General features: G+C 41.7%; 1 protein-coding gene across 1 annotated transcript in view; it reads left to right on the forward strand.

Annotated features, from left to right (window-relative positions):
• The first annotated feature begins 3,819 nt into the window (after positions 1 to 3,819).
• Positions 3,820 to 15,488, forward strand: part of RAP1GAP (RAP1 GTPase activating protein) — a 32,014-nt gene continuing 20,345 nt past the window's right edge. The window contains exons 1-5 of the mRNA XM_010141813.1: positions 3,820 to 3,858; positions 9,660 to 9,707; positions 10,911 to 10,949; positions 11,039 to 11,230; positions 13,820 to 13,923. Of these exons, the coding sequence (XP_010140115.1) occupies positions 3,841 to 3,858; positions 9,660 to 9,707; positions 10,911 to 10,949; positions 11,039 to 11,230; positions 13,820 to 13,923 (401 nt within the window). The 5' untranslated portion in view covers positions 3,820 to 3,840. The remainder of the gene's footprint in view (positions 3,859 to 9,659; positions 9,708 to 10,910; positions 10,950 to 11,038; positions 11,231 to 13,819; positions 13,924 to 15,488) is intronic.

The raw sequence follows: 15,488 nt of genomic DNA on the forward strand, positions 1-15,488 counted from the left end.
TTCATCTGTAGTAGTTGCTTCATTTTCCTAGTTCTGTCTTGGCAATTCCTCCTCTTGAATTTTAGGAGTCTCTGTGTGAGCAAAATTCAAAGCCATACAGGTGCTTAGCTAGAGTAAGGCTATTTGTGCCATGTTTTCATCTGTCCAAATAACTAAGAATCGTATTTGATAGAGCAAATACGTCTCTTTTAAGGGAGAAACAAGAAAGAGCAGAAGCTGTTGCTCAAATCAAAGGAAGTGGTTGCCCACAATTTTCTTTATGAGCATTTCAGGCCTGTTCTTGTGTCAAATTACCTTCAGTTCTTCTCAGTTGCCTGTCCCTTCCAGTGAGTGTTTTAAAAAACCCTATATCTTATTGCAAGAATCACTTGTCAGGCTGGAACACCAGTTGTTACACTGACCATCGTTCCATAATTAGCTGAAAATCATGCTGTGTTCTTTCTCCGACTAGAGGGCTTCCAGATTAGCAAAGGTTTTTACAACAGCATACACCTACATCTGCTTCCTTGTGAACTTTCAGGAAAATAGTTACTTGAGGCTTTGGGGCACTTGTCTCTTCGGAGTGCGACAAATCCCCTTTACCTCTGGAACACTTATGAAAGATGGATGAAAGGACGTATGAGATCTGTCAAGGCCAATTTGTGTGTTTATCAGAAAAGTGTTTGCATTGACCTGGTTATTGAACTGGCTCAGCTATAGCAGATGGGAATGATTTTGAGAGAGCTGTGTAGGGAGATCCCAGGACTGAAATAGCAGAGAATGCTGCAAGACAGGAATGCAGGGCTTGAGTGCGTGTGGAGTTGGTGGCTTAGAGGTCTTCGAAGGCACTTCTTGCTCTCTTTCAGAACTGAGAGCAGTCTTTAGCCGTGGATCAGCAGAGCCTACTTTTAGTTTGGCTTCTCGCTTGAAATTAATGCACTGGTTACTGTCACTAGTAGCATCCTAGTTTCGTTTTCAGCGTTTTGCAGGCCCTCTGCTTTCCATTGTTGCTATTTCCTAAAAATAAAGCTTCCACAAGTGTACATCTGCACATACATATTCCTCTCCATGTCTGCAAAGTAGTTTTCTTTTTCAGAAGGCTGATATTCTCTCTTCTGTGATCAAAGAGTTTGAATTTCCAATTTGAAAAGAAGTATGTTCTTTTTCTATAAATAAAGCTTAGTGCTTTTCGGTCCGGAAGTTCAAAATTCACAAATGGACTTTCAAGCAATAGTTGCAATGGCCACAAATTTTTCTGATATTTTGTAAAAGATAACATAGAATCTAAATAATTGTCCTGACTTTTGAAGTCCCTCAGCACATTCCTAGTCGGGGATAATGACAGAATTGAGAACATCTCTGGAAGTGTGATAGGACTGATGATTTTTGACGTCTCCTGGAGTAAGTTTGACAATAGAACTGTACCAGGGTTGAACATTAAGGAGCAGTTGCTGCATGAAGTGCCCAGTCAGTCCAAAGGTTAGAGATGATTTGGATTTTATGCTGAGATGACAGGGGCAGGACTGGCCACACTGTCCTCATGTAGGAGTTGCCAGATTTCCATGATGCAGGTATGTATTTTTTTCTCCACTGGATTCAAACCAGTGACATGCCAAAGAAAAACACTGTAGCATGCAACAATGCCCCAGGGCAACCAGTGGCACAGGACTCTGCTGTTACACTTCTCTGGAGATGGCTTGTTTCTGAAAATGAGAATTTATCCGATAAAGCTCATTGAGAGCTCACAGAACAGAAACTTCAGTTTTCTTGAAGAAACAATGAAAATCTTTCATGCCTTGGACGTAAATTTTGTTAGCACCAACATGCTTCAACTAAATGAATAAGATGGTAAATAAAGCGTGTGTTGGTATAATATTAATATTCATTTGGAATTCGTTTGCCATCTGACTATTCCAACATTTATTTGAGGATTTCAAGACTAACTCCTACATCTTCCCTCACATATATGTTATGACTTTAATCTCTAGATGCATTACACAGATAGCTCTCATCTGAATTATAGGAGAAAATTGTGGGATGGAAGCGTTATGTTACTTTGTGTAGATAAGCCTGTGTATAAGTTACCTGATACAGTGAACTACTAAAATAAATTGTGAATTGTCAGAGGGCTGGTGAGCATAGAGATTCTTGGAGCTTGTAATAGAGCATAGCTTCATGATTACAGGAATATGTTATACTTCCGTACAACAGGGGATGTAGCTACTGGTTTCAAAGAAAGAGCCTGCGTGACTTACAGATGCCGATCTCTTAGTGTGGAAGCAGTAGAAGTCATGCATCTAACAGCTAGAGGACAGCAATCCATGACTGCGCTATATGATCACGTAACAAACATATTCGTGATTGCATTACAAAGTGGAGTCCTGTCTCTGATATTAGAAACTTGGGCTTTGTTCCCAGTCCCACCTATGTGGCCAGCACTGTGACTTAAACCCCAGTTGTGACCTAGTAAAAACTGAGTAATGGCATGGAAAGTTTGTTAACTAGCTGTAGGAGAGCTGCAGCTAGCAGTGAGGCTGTCTGCAGTGCAGTGGGCAGTGCAATATGTGTCTTAAACTACAGTGTATTGTTTGTCTTTCTGTTTCCTCTTCTATGAAATCAGGTAAGTGCTGCTCCTGTTTGTACACGCTTCTGCCCCAGCAGGGGCCAAAATAATAATGGTATGTTGTCAAAAGGAGATGTGAAGACAAAAGCCCATCAGATGCGCATGCTGCCTTTACCAGCGGTGGTAACACAGAACCGTGCCTGCGTCTCTTCTGCCGGGTGTGTTGGTTCTGTTCTAACACCATATCTGCTATGTTTCTGCCTTGGACACTAATACCCAGGCTGTGGCAACTGGGGCTGTCCTTTAAGTGCTGATTTCACTGGTATTTCAGAACTTTCATCCCTTTTAAGATGGTTCGATTTAGACATCTGATCCCAAAGCTTCCTGTGACACCTGTTTTTATTCTGCTGCGAATCTATGGTAAGAAGAGGAACTTGGCAAAAAAGGTCATTCAGCACTTACACAAGAGCTGCGCATGTGAACAGAGACAGAGCAGTTGGGGCCAGAAGATTTTTGCTGCTGTATCTAGAATGTTTGCAGGTGGGAAGTGGTAAGCTCAGGGAATCTCACAGGGAATGACAGCTTCCTCATAGGCAAGAAGTGGTCTGGGGATGGGAAGGGTAAGCAGAAGACAGCAGAAGGCAAAGGATGCGCTGCAGGCAAGCACTGGCATCTTGAGTTCTCAAAGAGTTAGAAGGTTTCATCTGTCTGTTGCAGGAGGTCTGAGGAGGGGGCGCGCTGCTTCAGTGATGCTATAGACCCTCCCACTCAAGGCTTTCCATGTGCTGTCGCTCCTGCTGTCCCGAACAAGGTAAAGACAGCTGACATTCCTGGGACTCAGGGTAGGAAAGTACCTTGAGCCACTGAGGAGGAGAAATAACCGAAAGCAGGCTTGTGTGCATGCACGCTACTGTGAGAATCCTAAACTTCTTCATTTAATAATGTCTTACGCTGTACCTTATTTATGTATTGTTATTACGTATTCTTATGCTGTATCGAGTCAGTTGTCTGTGCCACTGAAAGAGAAATTCCTGATACCTGTCCAATCAGGTTCTGGGTCAAGCTTTTGCAACACAAGCTGAAGACAATTTGGCCAGTTGTATAGTCCATGCGGTCAGTTAAGGAAGAGTGATTCTATCTTGTCTTCAGCGGGCAAGTAGTTTCTGTGCCAAAACGTGGAAGGGGCTGTTGGCTCCTTCAATATCTGGGTTACCACAGAAGACAGTGTTAGCTTCTATAAATGTTGAATTCTTTCCCCTGTTGTCTTTTCCTTTCCACAGACTGTGGACTTGTTTGAGATGATTGAAAAAATGCAGGTAAGGAGAAATTATTCTGTTAAACTTTGATATCTCTTGATTTTTCATAGACAAACAAATTATCAAATAATTTGTCTTGTCACTTCACTACCAACAGCCTTAAGTTTAGGCTTGCAGAATGTTGAGTTCTTCTAGGCCTAAGCTCCCATACCGATTCTTTTGGGATTTCAAAAGCGTTTTCCTGTGTTCGCTTTTCCAACCAGCATGATGGAAGACACAAATTATTTTAATTCTGTCTGTTCTTTGCAGAAGTGTGATTCTGAGAGAAAATCAAGGTTGCATTAAGGTATCTCTGTCATCTTCTTCAAGAAGCTATGTTTCTGCTGGATAGCAGCTGCTGCTGTCAGATGTGATTCTGTGATTCGTGGAATGTTAACATAGCTGCATTCAGCAAGGTTGAACAGTTTAGGAAATAAGTTCTGTAGTCCCCATCTTTAATTTGCACAAGCAAGAAGGACTCTGACTTAATTGTCTTATGGAAATACGTGCATTTAGTTGTATATATTACATTATAAAATTAAAATAGGGAAAATTAAGTAAAAATTAAAATAGAATTAAAAGGGAAGAAAACCCAACCCTGCCCTAATAAATAAATAAATAGTAATATACTAATATGTTATATGTGCTATATATCTAACAATGAAGTCTTTAGAACTCAATTTTTCCGACGGCTGGTTCTCAGAGCATCCTTACAGACTACCAGTATTTTCTCTGAGCGGTACACCTTCTCTAAAATACTGTGGTTAATTTTGTCCTGATATAACACGTAACATGGCACATAACTCCTGCCTTTTATTATGTGCAGGAATTAAACTTACAAGGAACAATTAACTCCTTTTCTGGAATTTGGATAATCAAATTATGGATATGATTAAAATGCATGACTTTGGTGGGACTGTAAAGGTGAGGAGGTGGAAGGTTGCTGCAAAATGCTGAGTGTAGAGTTACGGGGCTGCAGTACCATGTGGCAGACTAGGAAGGAGAAGTGGGGGAAGGAGGAGCTGAAGGTCTGTATCTTCTACATATTCATGTGTAGACAGACACAGACCTTGAAACCATGTACTGACACCCAAACTACGTTAGGGATATATCCTCAGTGCTTTTGAGTAAGAAACTCTGGAAGTGTGCTGGACTCACTTAACCCTGCGCTAGAAAGTAAGCTTGGGCGTGCAGAGTTCCTTGTTCAGTTCAAGCACGTGTTGAAAGTTATGACGGTCCTTTGCAGGCCCTTTGAAATCTGTGTAAGGGAGAATCACTAGCAGATACACCTTTCTGGAAGACTGTGTTGCCTGAGATTCTCAGTGTTTCTTAGCTCCCAGTTTAACCATATGAAAACTGTGTCTCACTGGATTTTGACCTCTTTAGTCAGAGATGTAACGGAGGGAGCTGATGAGAATTTCCAACATATGCAGTCCTCCTAAATTTACATCTCTATTAGTTTCTTAGCTGTCCATTGTTAAGACTGCATAGTGGTTTGGTTTTCTTTATTTAGTTTGTTTTGTCACTGACTTGCACTAGGAGAATTGTAACTGCTGTTTAAGTACGACAGCAATTTTTTGAAACAAGGGAAGAGAGTAGAGAGGTGTTTTCCAAAAGAAAAAGCTGCCACCCCAAGTATTTCTTTTCATTATTTGTTGTGACCTTTCTTTATATTTTTTACTAATTCTGTAAATTTTTTTGTTTGTTTTTGCTTTCCCTTGCCTTCCATTTGACTCTGGCTATCCTTTAGATTTGTTGAATCACTTTTGAAAATTAAATCTGGGATTTTCATTAGCAATTAAGTGAGTAAAAGGCAAAGCAGGAGACTTGGATGTTTCCCCTGCAAAATAACAACAGCAAAGCTGCAGGATAGAATTAGTTTTTGAGCACTTTAACAATCGCATTGGAGTATAAGGTCTGACTGAAAATTAACATAGCGATTTCACATAATGTGTGATAAATTAGTAGGTAAAACTGTGCTTTCTTTTTATACTGACGGAAACCTGTCCCCAAGGTCTGGGAATGAAGTTCCCCCCCCCTTTTTTTTTTTTTTTTTTTTTTTTTTTATATTTTTTTGAAATAAATGGGGTATACGTGCGGAAACCTGTCCCCAAGGTCTGGGAATGAAGTTCCCCCCCCTTTTTTTTTTCTTTTTAATTATATTAATCATTCCTTGAAGTAAATGGGCTACTGGCCGCATTGTTCTGTGTGTACAGAGGCAGTGAAGTCACAGTAAATAATTTGTAAAATACACAGTAAACACTTAGGAAGTAATACATTGTTTGTAGTTTGCTCTGCAGTGCTAACGTTGGAAAGCAAGAAAACCTTCTATCAGCCAGTAAACCCAGATATTGCAGATCTTCACACACATGCACAGCCAATCCCTCTCACTTACTGCCTTTGTCTTTTATGGTGAGATGTTCACTACCTCTATTCTGCATTTGTGCGGTTTCAACGTATCTTTCAGTATTATGTTCTCACATAGCACCTTCATGCTTTTTATTTTTTTTTCCTGTGTCCCCTTTTATGTCTAAGTGAGTTGTCCATTTTGAACTAGTCCCCTCAAGGCACCACTCCCCGTAAAAAAAAAAACGTGTTATCATAGCATCATTACACCACGTTGGACTTTACTATGGACCTGGACGCTTTCTTCTCTGCTGTCTTTTCTTTCATCCTGCTCAGGCCAGATGTTTCCGCTGAACAGGACCCTGGGAGTATCAGATTCGCAGGCCCGTGCTGTCTCCAGTAAACTACCCAGGGATACAGTGAGGGAAGGTCTTTCCTTAAAGGCAGTGCTGCAAGCCAAACTGGACCAAACCAGAAGGGTGTCTCAACAGGTGGCTGAAACCGCTATAGTTTGTGCCTCCCTTCCTGAGGAATGCGATCATCAACCAGTTGCTCTGCCTATGCTTTGGCATTTGGTAACTTACGCTGTGAGTTCCCTGTGGTCCTGGTTACTCTCTAAAGCTTTGGACTATACAGCCCAGGGCTGCATGAGATCTCTGCTAGTAACTTAAGCTTCACTCTAGAGGAGAGGTTGGTATATTTAGGCCTGCATCTTCTGCTCCCAGCCTACCAGGAGCTCCGTTAGCAGTGCAGAGTCATGGAATGTGCTGGCACATTCCTCTTACTCTCTGCACAGATACAAACAGCAGCTCCTTTACAGCAGCCCAGGAAGTTTTTTCTCTGGCCTCTCTGAGATACTCGTCTACTACCAGGACCTCCTTTGAAACTGGAAAACTTTTGCAGTTACCAGATCTGCCAAAAATGCCAAGGAAGGGGAGAATGATCTTACAAAATGGCAGTTTCCCAACCGTCATTTTCATGTGCAGCAGGAGCATAGCAAGTTTGTCCCAGTACTTTCCACACTTTCTTCCAGAAGGCTGGGACTGCTTGGTACCTATGTGTCCCTCCTGTCTTAATCGTGTTTTGATATGACTTTATTGCCCCAAAGAACTGTTCCCGAGACCCCTGTTTCAGAAGCTAGCTTTCCTCTTGATCCCCAGCACACTAGGTTGACAAGATCCATCAACTCCATATCACATCAACAAAAAACACTCATTTGCATGTACATTGCATGCTCTCCTCCTTCTCAGCTTTATGACTTCCCCAAATGCAAAATGGTTACTCCTACTACCTCTGAAAAAGGTAAAGATCACATGTCAGCCTCTGTTCCATCTTAATTTCACAACCCACCATGTCCTGGTAATTTGTTGTTCGTTTTGTCAATGCTGTCTATTGACATTGCAATTTAAACAGATCTTCCAACATTTCCCTATGAAAAATAGTTCTAAGCTGGTATTTGCTCAGGCTCTGCTGTTGAAATTACAAGTGAAAAAAAAATTTTGGGAGATGGGGTAACTCTCTCTAAGCTCAGCTTTTATGGTTTGATTCTGTGTCACCCTCTAGACATTTTGGCAAGCTTCTTTCTTTTAATACAGTTAAGGAAAGTAGGGGTTTTTTTCTGTTATTATGATACCTGAAGATTGTTCCTCACTTGCTTTACTATGTTGCTATATTTCACCAACTAGAATTTGTTGTTATTGCTATTTTTTGTGTTTGAACTCTACTTTAGACTTGTGAAAAATGCCCTCATGCATCTGCTGCTAGTCTCCCTTACCCTGGGAGTTTAGCCATTCTGGTTTGCTTCTGGTGTTTCTAAGAGTTTTTTGAGGTGTTAGGCATTTGTTGTGAACTCAATGTCTCTACATCATTTCACGAAGATTTATCTTTTTTATGGCTCATTTTTTTGTTCTTTTAATAAGCTTTCTCATTTTTCTATAACCTTGTTTTTATGTGTAATAGATTTTTTTTAATTCTTTTGTTGCTCATGCAAGGGGCATCCTAATCATTATTAATCCTCAATGTAATGTTGCTATTACTCAATGTTAATGTTGTTGTGGTACTAGCAGTTTTTCCGCTCTGTATGGCTGGAGCTTTGGCCCTAAACTTTTGCTCTTGAGCATCTTAAATCTCTACTGTAGAGCTCCACTGAGATCTACATATTTCTACCAGATACTCGTTTACAAGTAGAAATACGTAGAATACTTGCATAGCCATAGCTGTGATAAATCAGATCCTGCTTATTTTCAAAACAAAGTTGAGAGCTGCTTATCCTGTCTGGAACCCCTGATTAGCTGGTTCATTAAGCAGCACTGATGGTGTATAAAAATGTAGTCTCAGCATTCTGGTATGTCTCAGCATTCTGTAGTCTCATGTTCTGGTATGAGAGTTACAAGATTTAGATGGCAGTAGTTAAATACTCATGCATTGTGTCTAAGAGAAAGCTACAAGTTAAATCCTGGTCTTTATCTCCCTATCTGACAATGCAAATTCTGCCTCTTACTATTCTGTCTGCATTGATGCCCACTTGGACTATGACCAGCATTTTATGCAGCCTGTTGTCTCCCATATCTTTGACTTCTTTTGTTCTGGGCCTCTGCTCAGTCTGTGTTGGGGCCGTCCTCACTAAAATTTCCCTGTTCTTGTGTGCTTCTGCTGCAGAAGTGTGGTGGGAGTGAGCTACGTTTGTCCTGGTGAGAAGAAACACGATGGAATAGCTGTAAGAAAGGGAATCGAGTCTGGATGCCGGCTGCTGATTCAGGAAGAAGCTAGGCATCCAGTAGTCTTATGCCCACCTCTCAGTAACAGTGCCCAGGAAAGCAGATGTGCAGGGCATTGCTCTGTGGCTCCTTGCTGCCTGCAGGAGACTTGCACTAGTCAGATGTGTGGATGGAGAGCAGCTCTGATTTTCTGTCTTACCTCCAAGAGACAGATTTGTTCCCTTATGTGGATGGAAGCAAGACACATAAGCTGCTTAATAAGAAAGTCTTCTTGCCTGGCCCTAATCTCCAAACAAGTGTTTCTTACTACTCTTAACCCTGCTCTAGGGTTCGCTATGCTCTGCCTGATGGTATCTTCAAGGGAGAGGGAAGAGTAGAACAGGAATAAAGTGCCTGAGTTACTGGGTTTTCCATTCTGCCTTTACCTCTTCCTTCTCTTATTGCTAGGTATAGGAAGTAAAGTAGCTAGAAGAGATTAGAGAATGAAATAGGAGAATCAGTTTGGGAAACTTCTTTTGATTTCTGCCAACTTCCTGCTTTTTAAGATACGTAAGACAGGAGCGAGCTTTTCAATTTTAATGCCAGACTAGGGGAGTGGTCAAGTTCTAGCTTCACTCCTGTTGATTCTAAACTTGCATAAAATAGAAGATTATAGAGAGAGACAAAATACGCATATTGGGGATGCGAAAAAGGACACAGAGGGTAAGTGAAACAAACATGCTAAAACATGGGATTCACTGTCTGTGACTTCGTTTCCAGGGGAGTCGTCTGGACGAGCAAAGATGTTCCCTTCCAGCTCCTCTCAAGGTCAGGCCAAGTCATTGTTGCCTCCTAAGTTGCTGAGAATGGCAGATAATTACTGACCTGGCTTACACTGTATTTTCATCTTGGAATGAACAGGGATCCTTCAAACAGTCCAAGAATGCCTATATGCTCCCCTCCACCCCCCCACCCCCCCCCCTTTCACTGTATGTTCATCTTGGAATGAACAGGGATCCTTCAAACAGTCCAAGAATGCCTATATGCCCCCCCCCCCCCCCCCCCCCCCCCCCCTTTTTTTTTAAGTTGCTGCAGGAGAAGGTGAAACTGTGTAGCTGAAATAGAATCAATAATTTTCATATTTAAATGGTGCCAGTAAGTGTTTATTGTTATTAACAATCTTAGTTTTGACTAAGTAATTTCTTTAATTTTATTCAGTTAAGAGCTACAATAGTGTTTATGAAACTACATTGTATTTATTTCTGCTTGAGGACTCACAAATGTTACTAGAAAGCCAGTCTGTTTCCCTCGATATTAGGGAAAAAAAGAACATATTCCCATCTTTAAATTCTCAGCTCTTTCTCTCCATTCCTTCAGTCTCGGCTCAGGCACAGTAACGTTAAAATCAGCCTTGACCTTGAATTTAATCTTGGAATCACCTTAAAAAAAAAAAGCTATGCAGGGGATTTATATAGCTCAATTCTGACAGAGATAGTCAGTGCTCTTTGTGGTGATGGAAGGGGTGTCCTACTGGCGTAAAGTGGCTCAGATATTGCTCCTATTCTTGCAGTCATGCCTCAGCACTGCTCACTTGTACACAACAGGTCCAGCTATGGCGATGACACAACCTTGATCTCACTGTAAATAGCAGTACTGTTTCTACCATCCAGACTGCTAACTCCGTCTGCAGAACAGCAACTGTCAAACGATGCCTGGAAGGAAAGGAGAGGGGCTGTCACTCTTAACTGAATCCAATTTGCCTATAGTTTGCCTACCTCCTCATTTTGCATGCCTGTATTCTGTGTAGTTTCAGGGAGGAAGATGAGTGAAATCTCCTAAATTTATTGTTCTTAAAGGTGTATATTATAATGCTGAGACCTGGGAAATGGAGTCTGATCTTGAATCCTAAAGTAGAACTCTAAAGATGGACTAGGGCACAGTGGAAGCTGAGGGCACAGCTTATATCATCACAAGAGCATAACACTTTAAAAGATGTCACGCATTTTTGCTAATGGCCTCTTCTGATTTCAGACAGAAGAGGAGTATATTCCTTACCCCAGCATCCATGAGGTGAGTTAGTACTGTTCTCCTCTGTTTTTCCTTGGACTTTATTGGCCTTTCAGCTTACTGGCTTTCACGTTCTCTGTCCTTCTGAATAGGTATTACAGAAAGGGTGGCCATATCCTCTCATTATCTTACCCCAGTTTGGGGGCTACTGGATTGAAGGGACCAGCCACAACCTCTCCAGCTTGAGTCCAACTCTGTCTGACATACCCTTCTCCTGGAGTGGTAAAGTGAAACTGGAAAGTGACCCTACAGCCAAGCTGTACCGCAAACATTTTCTGGGGAAGGTAAGGGTGACTTTCAGAGTTTTCTCTTCCCACCCAGCCTCAAGGCTGAAATGTATCTCAGGCTCTCTCTGATGGACTTACAAAAACTGTACAGCCACTCCATTTCAATTCCACAGAATGCTTTGAACTGATGTGAATAAGGTATGTACTACTGTATGGCCTGTCGTGTGAAGCTGATGCTATCCCCTTGGATGAGTGCATCGTTCTGTGCATTAGCAGAAGAGAAAGATTTGCTCATAAAATGCTTACATTTGGTTAAGAAACTCTTCTAAGGCTCCTGGAGAGATGCCAACCCTGGGATGACCAGGGGGAAAAAAAGCGTAATAGTAGTAAGCCAAATGGTCATCACAGAATGTGTATGAAGAAACTGGACAATGTGTTTTATAGTTGTTTGATTTAAGTAAGTTTGGTACCAAGTATTCCCTGACTTTAAAAATTCCGGTCTGGCAGATAGAGAAAAAGAGTTTGGTCTCATAAAGCGGATGTTTGCTGACTGGCTGTTAAGGTTCATCTGGGCCGGGCTGTTTAAGGAGTTGGTTGATTTCCTAGACTGGATCTCAGGATGATTTTAACCATCAAGAACAAATGCAAATAAACCCATGATCTTTTCTGAGATTCAGTTCATGGCATAAGGAGATAAGAAAGCCTGACAGGTATACTCACACTACTGCTTATTCAGTGATCTCCCTCTTTGACTGCCTCTGGAGTTCAAAAGCAGGAAGAGGTGGAGCTTTGAGCAGTGCTGGGGACCTGTTCTGCAGTGGTTGGGCTTGTCTGAATGACAATACTAGTAGTATGCAACGCTAGAAACAGATATTAATATAATTTATATTTCAGTACCCCTCCTGGAGGCTTCCTGTCTAGACTGACAGATCTGCTGAAAATCTGTTAATGGACATTCATCCTGTGATATTCTGGAAGCTTTGTGTATGCCAACCATGTTTTCTTTTTTGTCAACATAAAATCAGGGTTGTGCTTGAAGGTTTCCAGAACCAGCTAGGGTGAGAGGCAAACTGGGAATGATTTTTTTCAGTCTGATTGTAGGATTCTCTGCTGACCTGATATCACAGGTCCATACTGCTCCTCTAGCAGGGCCATATCATCATTACTCCTTCCAAGTGAGATACAGGAATTCCGGTATCACTGAACTCTCTGCACTTGCAAAGTGCAAGGGACTTGTGTACAAATGATACCAAAAGAAAGCCTTGATTTTTTTTTTTAACTGTTCTGCACTGAAGATCTCTGTGGACATGCTCCTGATTCCACCTTCAGCAGGCTGCCGTATGACTCTCCCCTGATTTTTATGGTCCGAGGCATGAGGAGTCACTGATAATTCTGCCTGCTGAAGGGTAGCTAAGGCAATTTTAGTTTTGGGATTGTTTACTTTGTTTTATTTATTATTATTCTGCTTTGCTGAGCAGAAGTCTTACCCCAGCTTCCATCATTTTTAGCTCAGAAGTAGCATACCATACTGGAATGTACTACTCCTGCTTTCAACAGAAGTTCTCATTAGCAGCAAGAGGTTAGGATATTAATCTTAGAAAATCTGACCCAGAGAGAATCGGATCCTCTGCATGACATTCTCGTTGATGTCTCTGTCCTGCTTAAACCTCAAATTCAATAATTTTGGACTCTTTGCTGAAAGCATGAGTTCAGTCTCAGCTCTTTGTTTTGTCAGAGTTTATGTAGCAGCCAGCTCCAAAAACTGGCCATAAAATGTTTTTCCACTAGGAAGATGGGACCAATCTAATAATTTTTGGATGATTCCACATATATAATAATCTCATAGTCCTAGAGGTTTCTGTTCACATCCCTTGTCAAAAGACTAACTTTCTGAGGTTAGAGGTTATATATATCAATATATATGTTTTTTATATATCTAGAAATAAATATATAAAAAATACATATTGCTATACCCAGGCCACTGGAACATGGCTGTATACTCAGGAGAAAAGTATGGCCAGTCATTTCTGTATAGAGCCTGTGAAAGTGTTTGCATTATTGTTCATTGTTTGACTGAATGACTCTCTGATGCACACTCCACTAAAAATCAAGCAGCATTTAGTGGCGCTGCTAAGAACAGTTTTCATCAGCAAAGTATTTACCTGGAGCTCTGAGGGAATCCTCCCTGAGATTTGAGGGCTTTTAGAGACCAACCATTTGGTATAATGATCCTGCCGTTACTGTTTGTCTAGAAAATTCCCATGACCACAACTAGTTGAATGTGCTGGAGACCACCACTTAGTTGTGCAGTCTGAATGGATACAAAGGCCATGAAAGATACAAAATTATTTACAAGAAACTCGATTTCTTCCAAAGGTGTTGCTGAATGTTCTCATCCTGTTTCTTCTCAGGAGCTCTTCTGATGATGCACGGCTGAGGAGGAACTGGACTGACAGTGGATGAACTTTGATATGATCATGCCTTGATCATTAAGGGGGCTGGGAGACAGCATGTGCATGTCTTCAAGCATGCCATTGCTCGTTAAAAAAATGAGCTAATCTTGAGTGACAGGTTGCATGCAAACACTCTGGTAAACTTCTCTGAGAAGTGTGGGGGCGTAAGGCATTTTGACTTCCTGTTTTTCAGGAGCACCAGAACTTTTACTCCAGTGACATGTCCTTGGGCTACCTGGTACTTTCTGTGAAGTATGAACAGATCGAGAAACAGGAAAATCTACGCCTGTTGCTGAGGTAACAGTGCCTGTTGTTGAAGTGTTTGCTACTGTGCTATGTCTCTCATCTTGCCTTGAGCTTCCCCTGCATAGATGTGGGAGTGAATCTCCTGTCTCTCTCCTGGAGAGGACTGCAAAGGAACCTTCTTTTCTTGCCTTTCCCTCTGAGTTTCTCTCAGCAGTTTCCTTCAGGAAGCTGAAGTGGTGTTTGCAAATGCATCTTTATAGTTCCTGTGTGAAAATCGTATGTTGTCTGCTCAAAAAGGAAGTTTTTCAGTTTATTCTGTATACTTAGAGACATGTGGATACTCTCTAGTAGAATATGGACTCCCCAATGGAGGGCAGCCTAGCCAGGCCGCTCTTTGGTCATTGTACTTGAGACTAAGGCTCCCTTGAACATTTCTTAGCTTCCCAGGGCAGCCTACAAAGTGTCACAACTTTTAGGGCTTCCACAGAAAGCCATTACTCAGAGATGCTGAATAAACTAAAGGAAGAACAGAGATGGATCTTGCATAGGTGAGAGGCACACTGCAGAAAACTGTTTTACGACGCTATGGGCTGGGTGCACTTCCAGAGGCAATATGCTCCTGTAACCAGCTGACATACAGTTGTTGCTGACAAAGGTTTATTCAGCACTGAGGGAAAATATTGGTTGCATGGGAGTCAGCTGCAAGAGAATCACTAGTGGGTTTCCTCCATTGTATATGGAGAACACTTGAGAATGCTGGGCAGAGCAATTATCTGGGGGAGAGCCTGTTTGTGAGCTGTGGCAGGGAATGTTTACCTGAGCCCAGAAACCTGCCTACATGGAAGAGACTGGAAGAGCAAAAGGGTAGTAATTCCTTTATTAAGATATCATGTTATATGCAGCACCTTTTGCTCAATGGCTTGTTTATAATGCTTTGAAGAGGACTCTGGTAGCCTGGTATTTCTTCTCCCCTAGAAAGACACCTCTCCTTTAATAAACATATAGAGAGAGACGAAGCTTTACTCCATCAGCTTCTCGGAACAATGCTGCACCAGTTTCTACCTCTACACTTTACACAGATCTGCTTTCCTAAGCTTTTCCTGATCTTTCAACAGTCACAGAATCACAGAATCATTTAGGTTGGAAAAGACCTTTAAGATCACTGAGTCCAAGTGTTAATCCAGCATTGCCAAGTCCACCACTAAACCATGTCCCTAAGCACCACATCTACCCATCATTTAATTACCTTCAGGAATGGTGACTCCACCCTTTCAGTGAAGAAAATTTAGTAATACCCAATCTAAACCTCCCTGTCACAATCTGAGGCCGTTTCCTCCTGTCCTATCGCTTGTTATTTGGGAAAAGAGACTGACAGCCGACTTGCTACAACCTCCTTTCAGGTGGTTGTACAGAGCAATAAGGTCTTCCTTCAGCCTCCTTTTATCAAAACAGTGCCAGTTCCCTCAGCTGCTCCTCATAGCACTTGTGCTCTAGACCCTTCACCATCTTCGTTGCTCTCCTTGTAGTGAGAGGCCCAAAACTAAACACAGTATTTGAGGCGTGGTCTCATCAGTGGTGAGTACACGGCAGCAGTCGCTTCCCCAGTCCTGCTGGCC

Source organism: Buceros rhinoceros, unplaced genomic scaffold, assembly GCF_000710305.1.
Source record: "Buceros rhinoceros silvestris isolate BGI_N320 unplaced genomic scaffold, ASM71030v1 scaffold17160, whole genome shotgun sequence".
NCBI lineage: Eukaryota > Metazoa > Chordata > Aves > Bucerotiformes > Bucerotidae > Buceros > Buceros rhinoceros.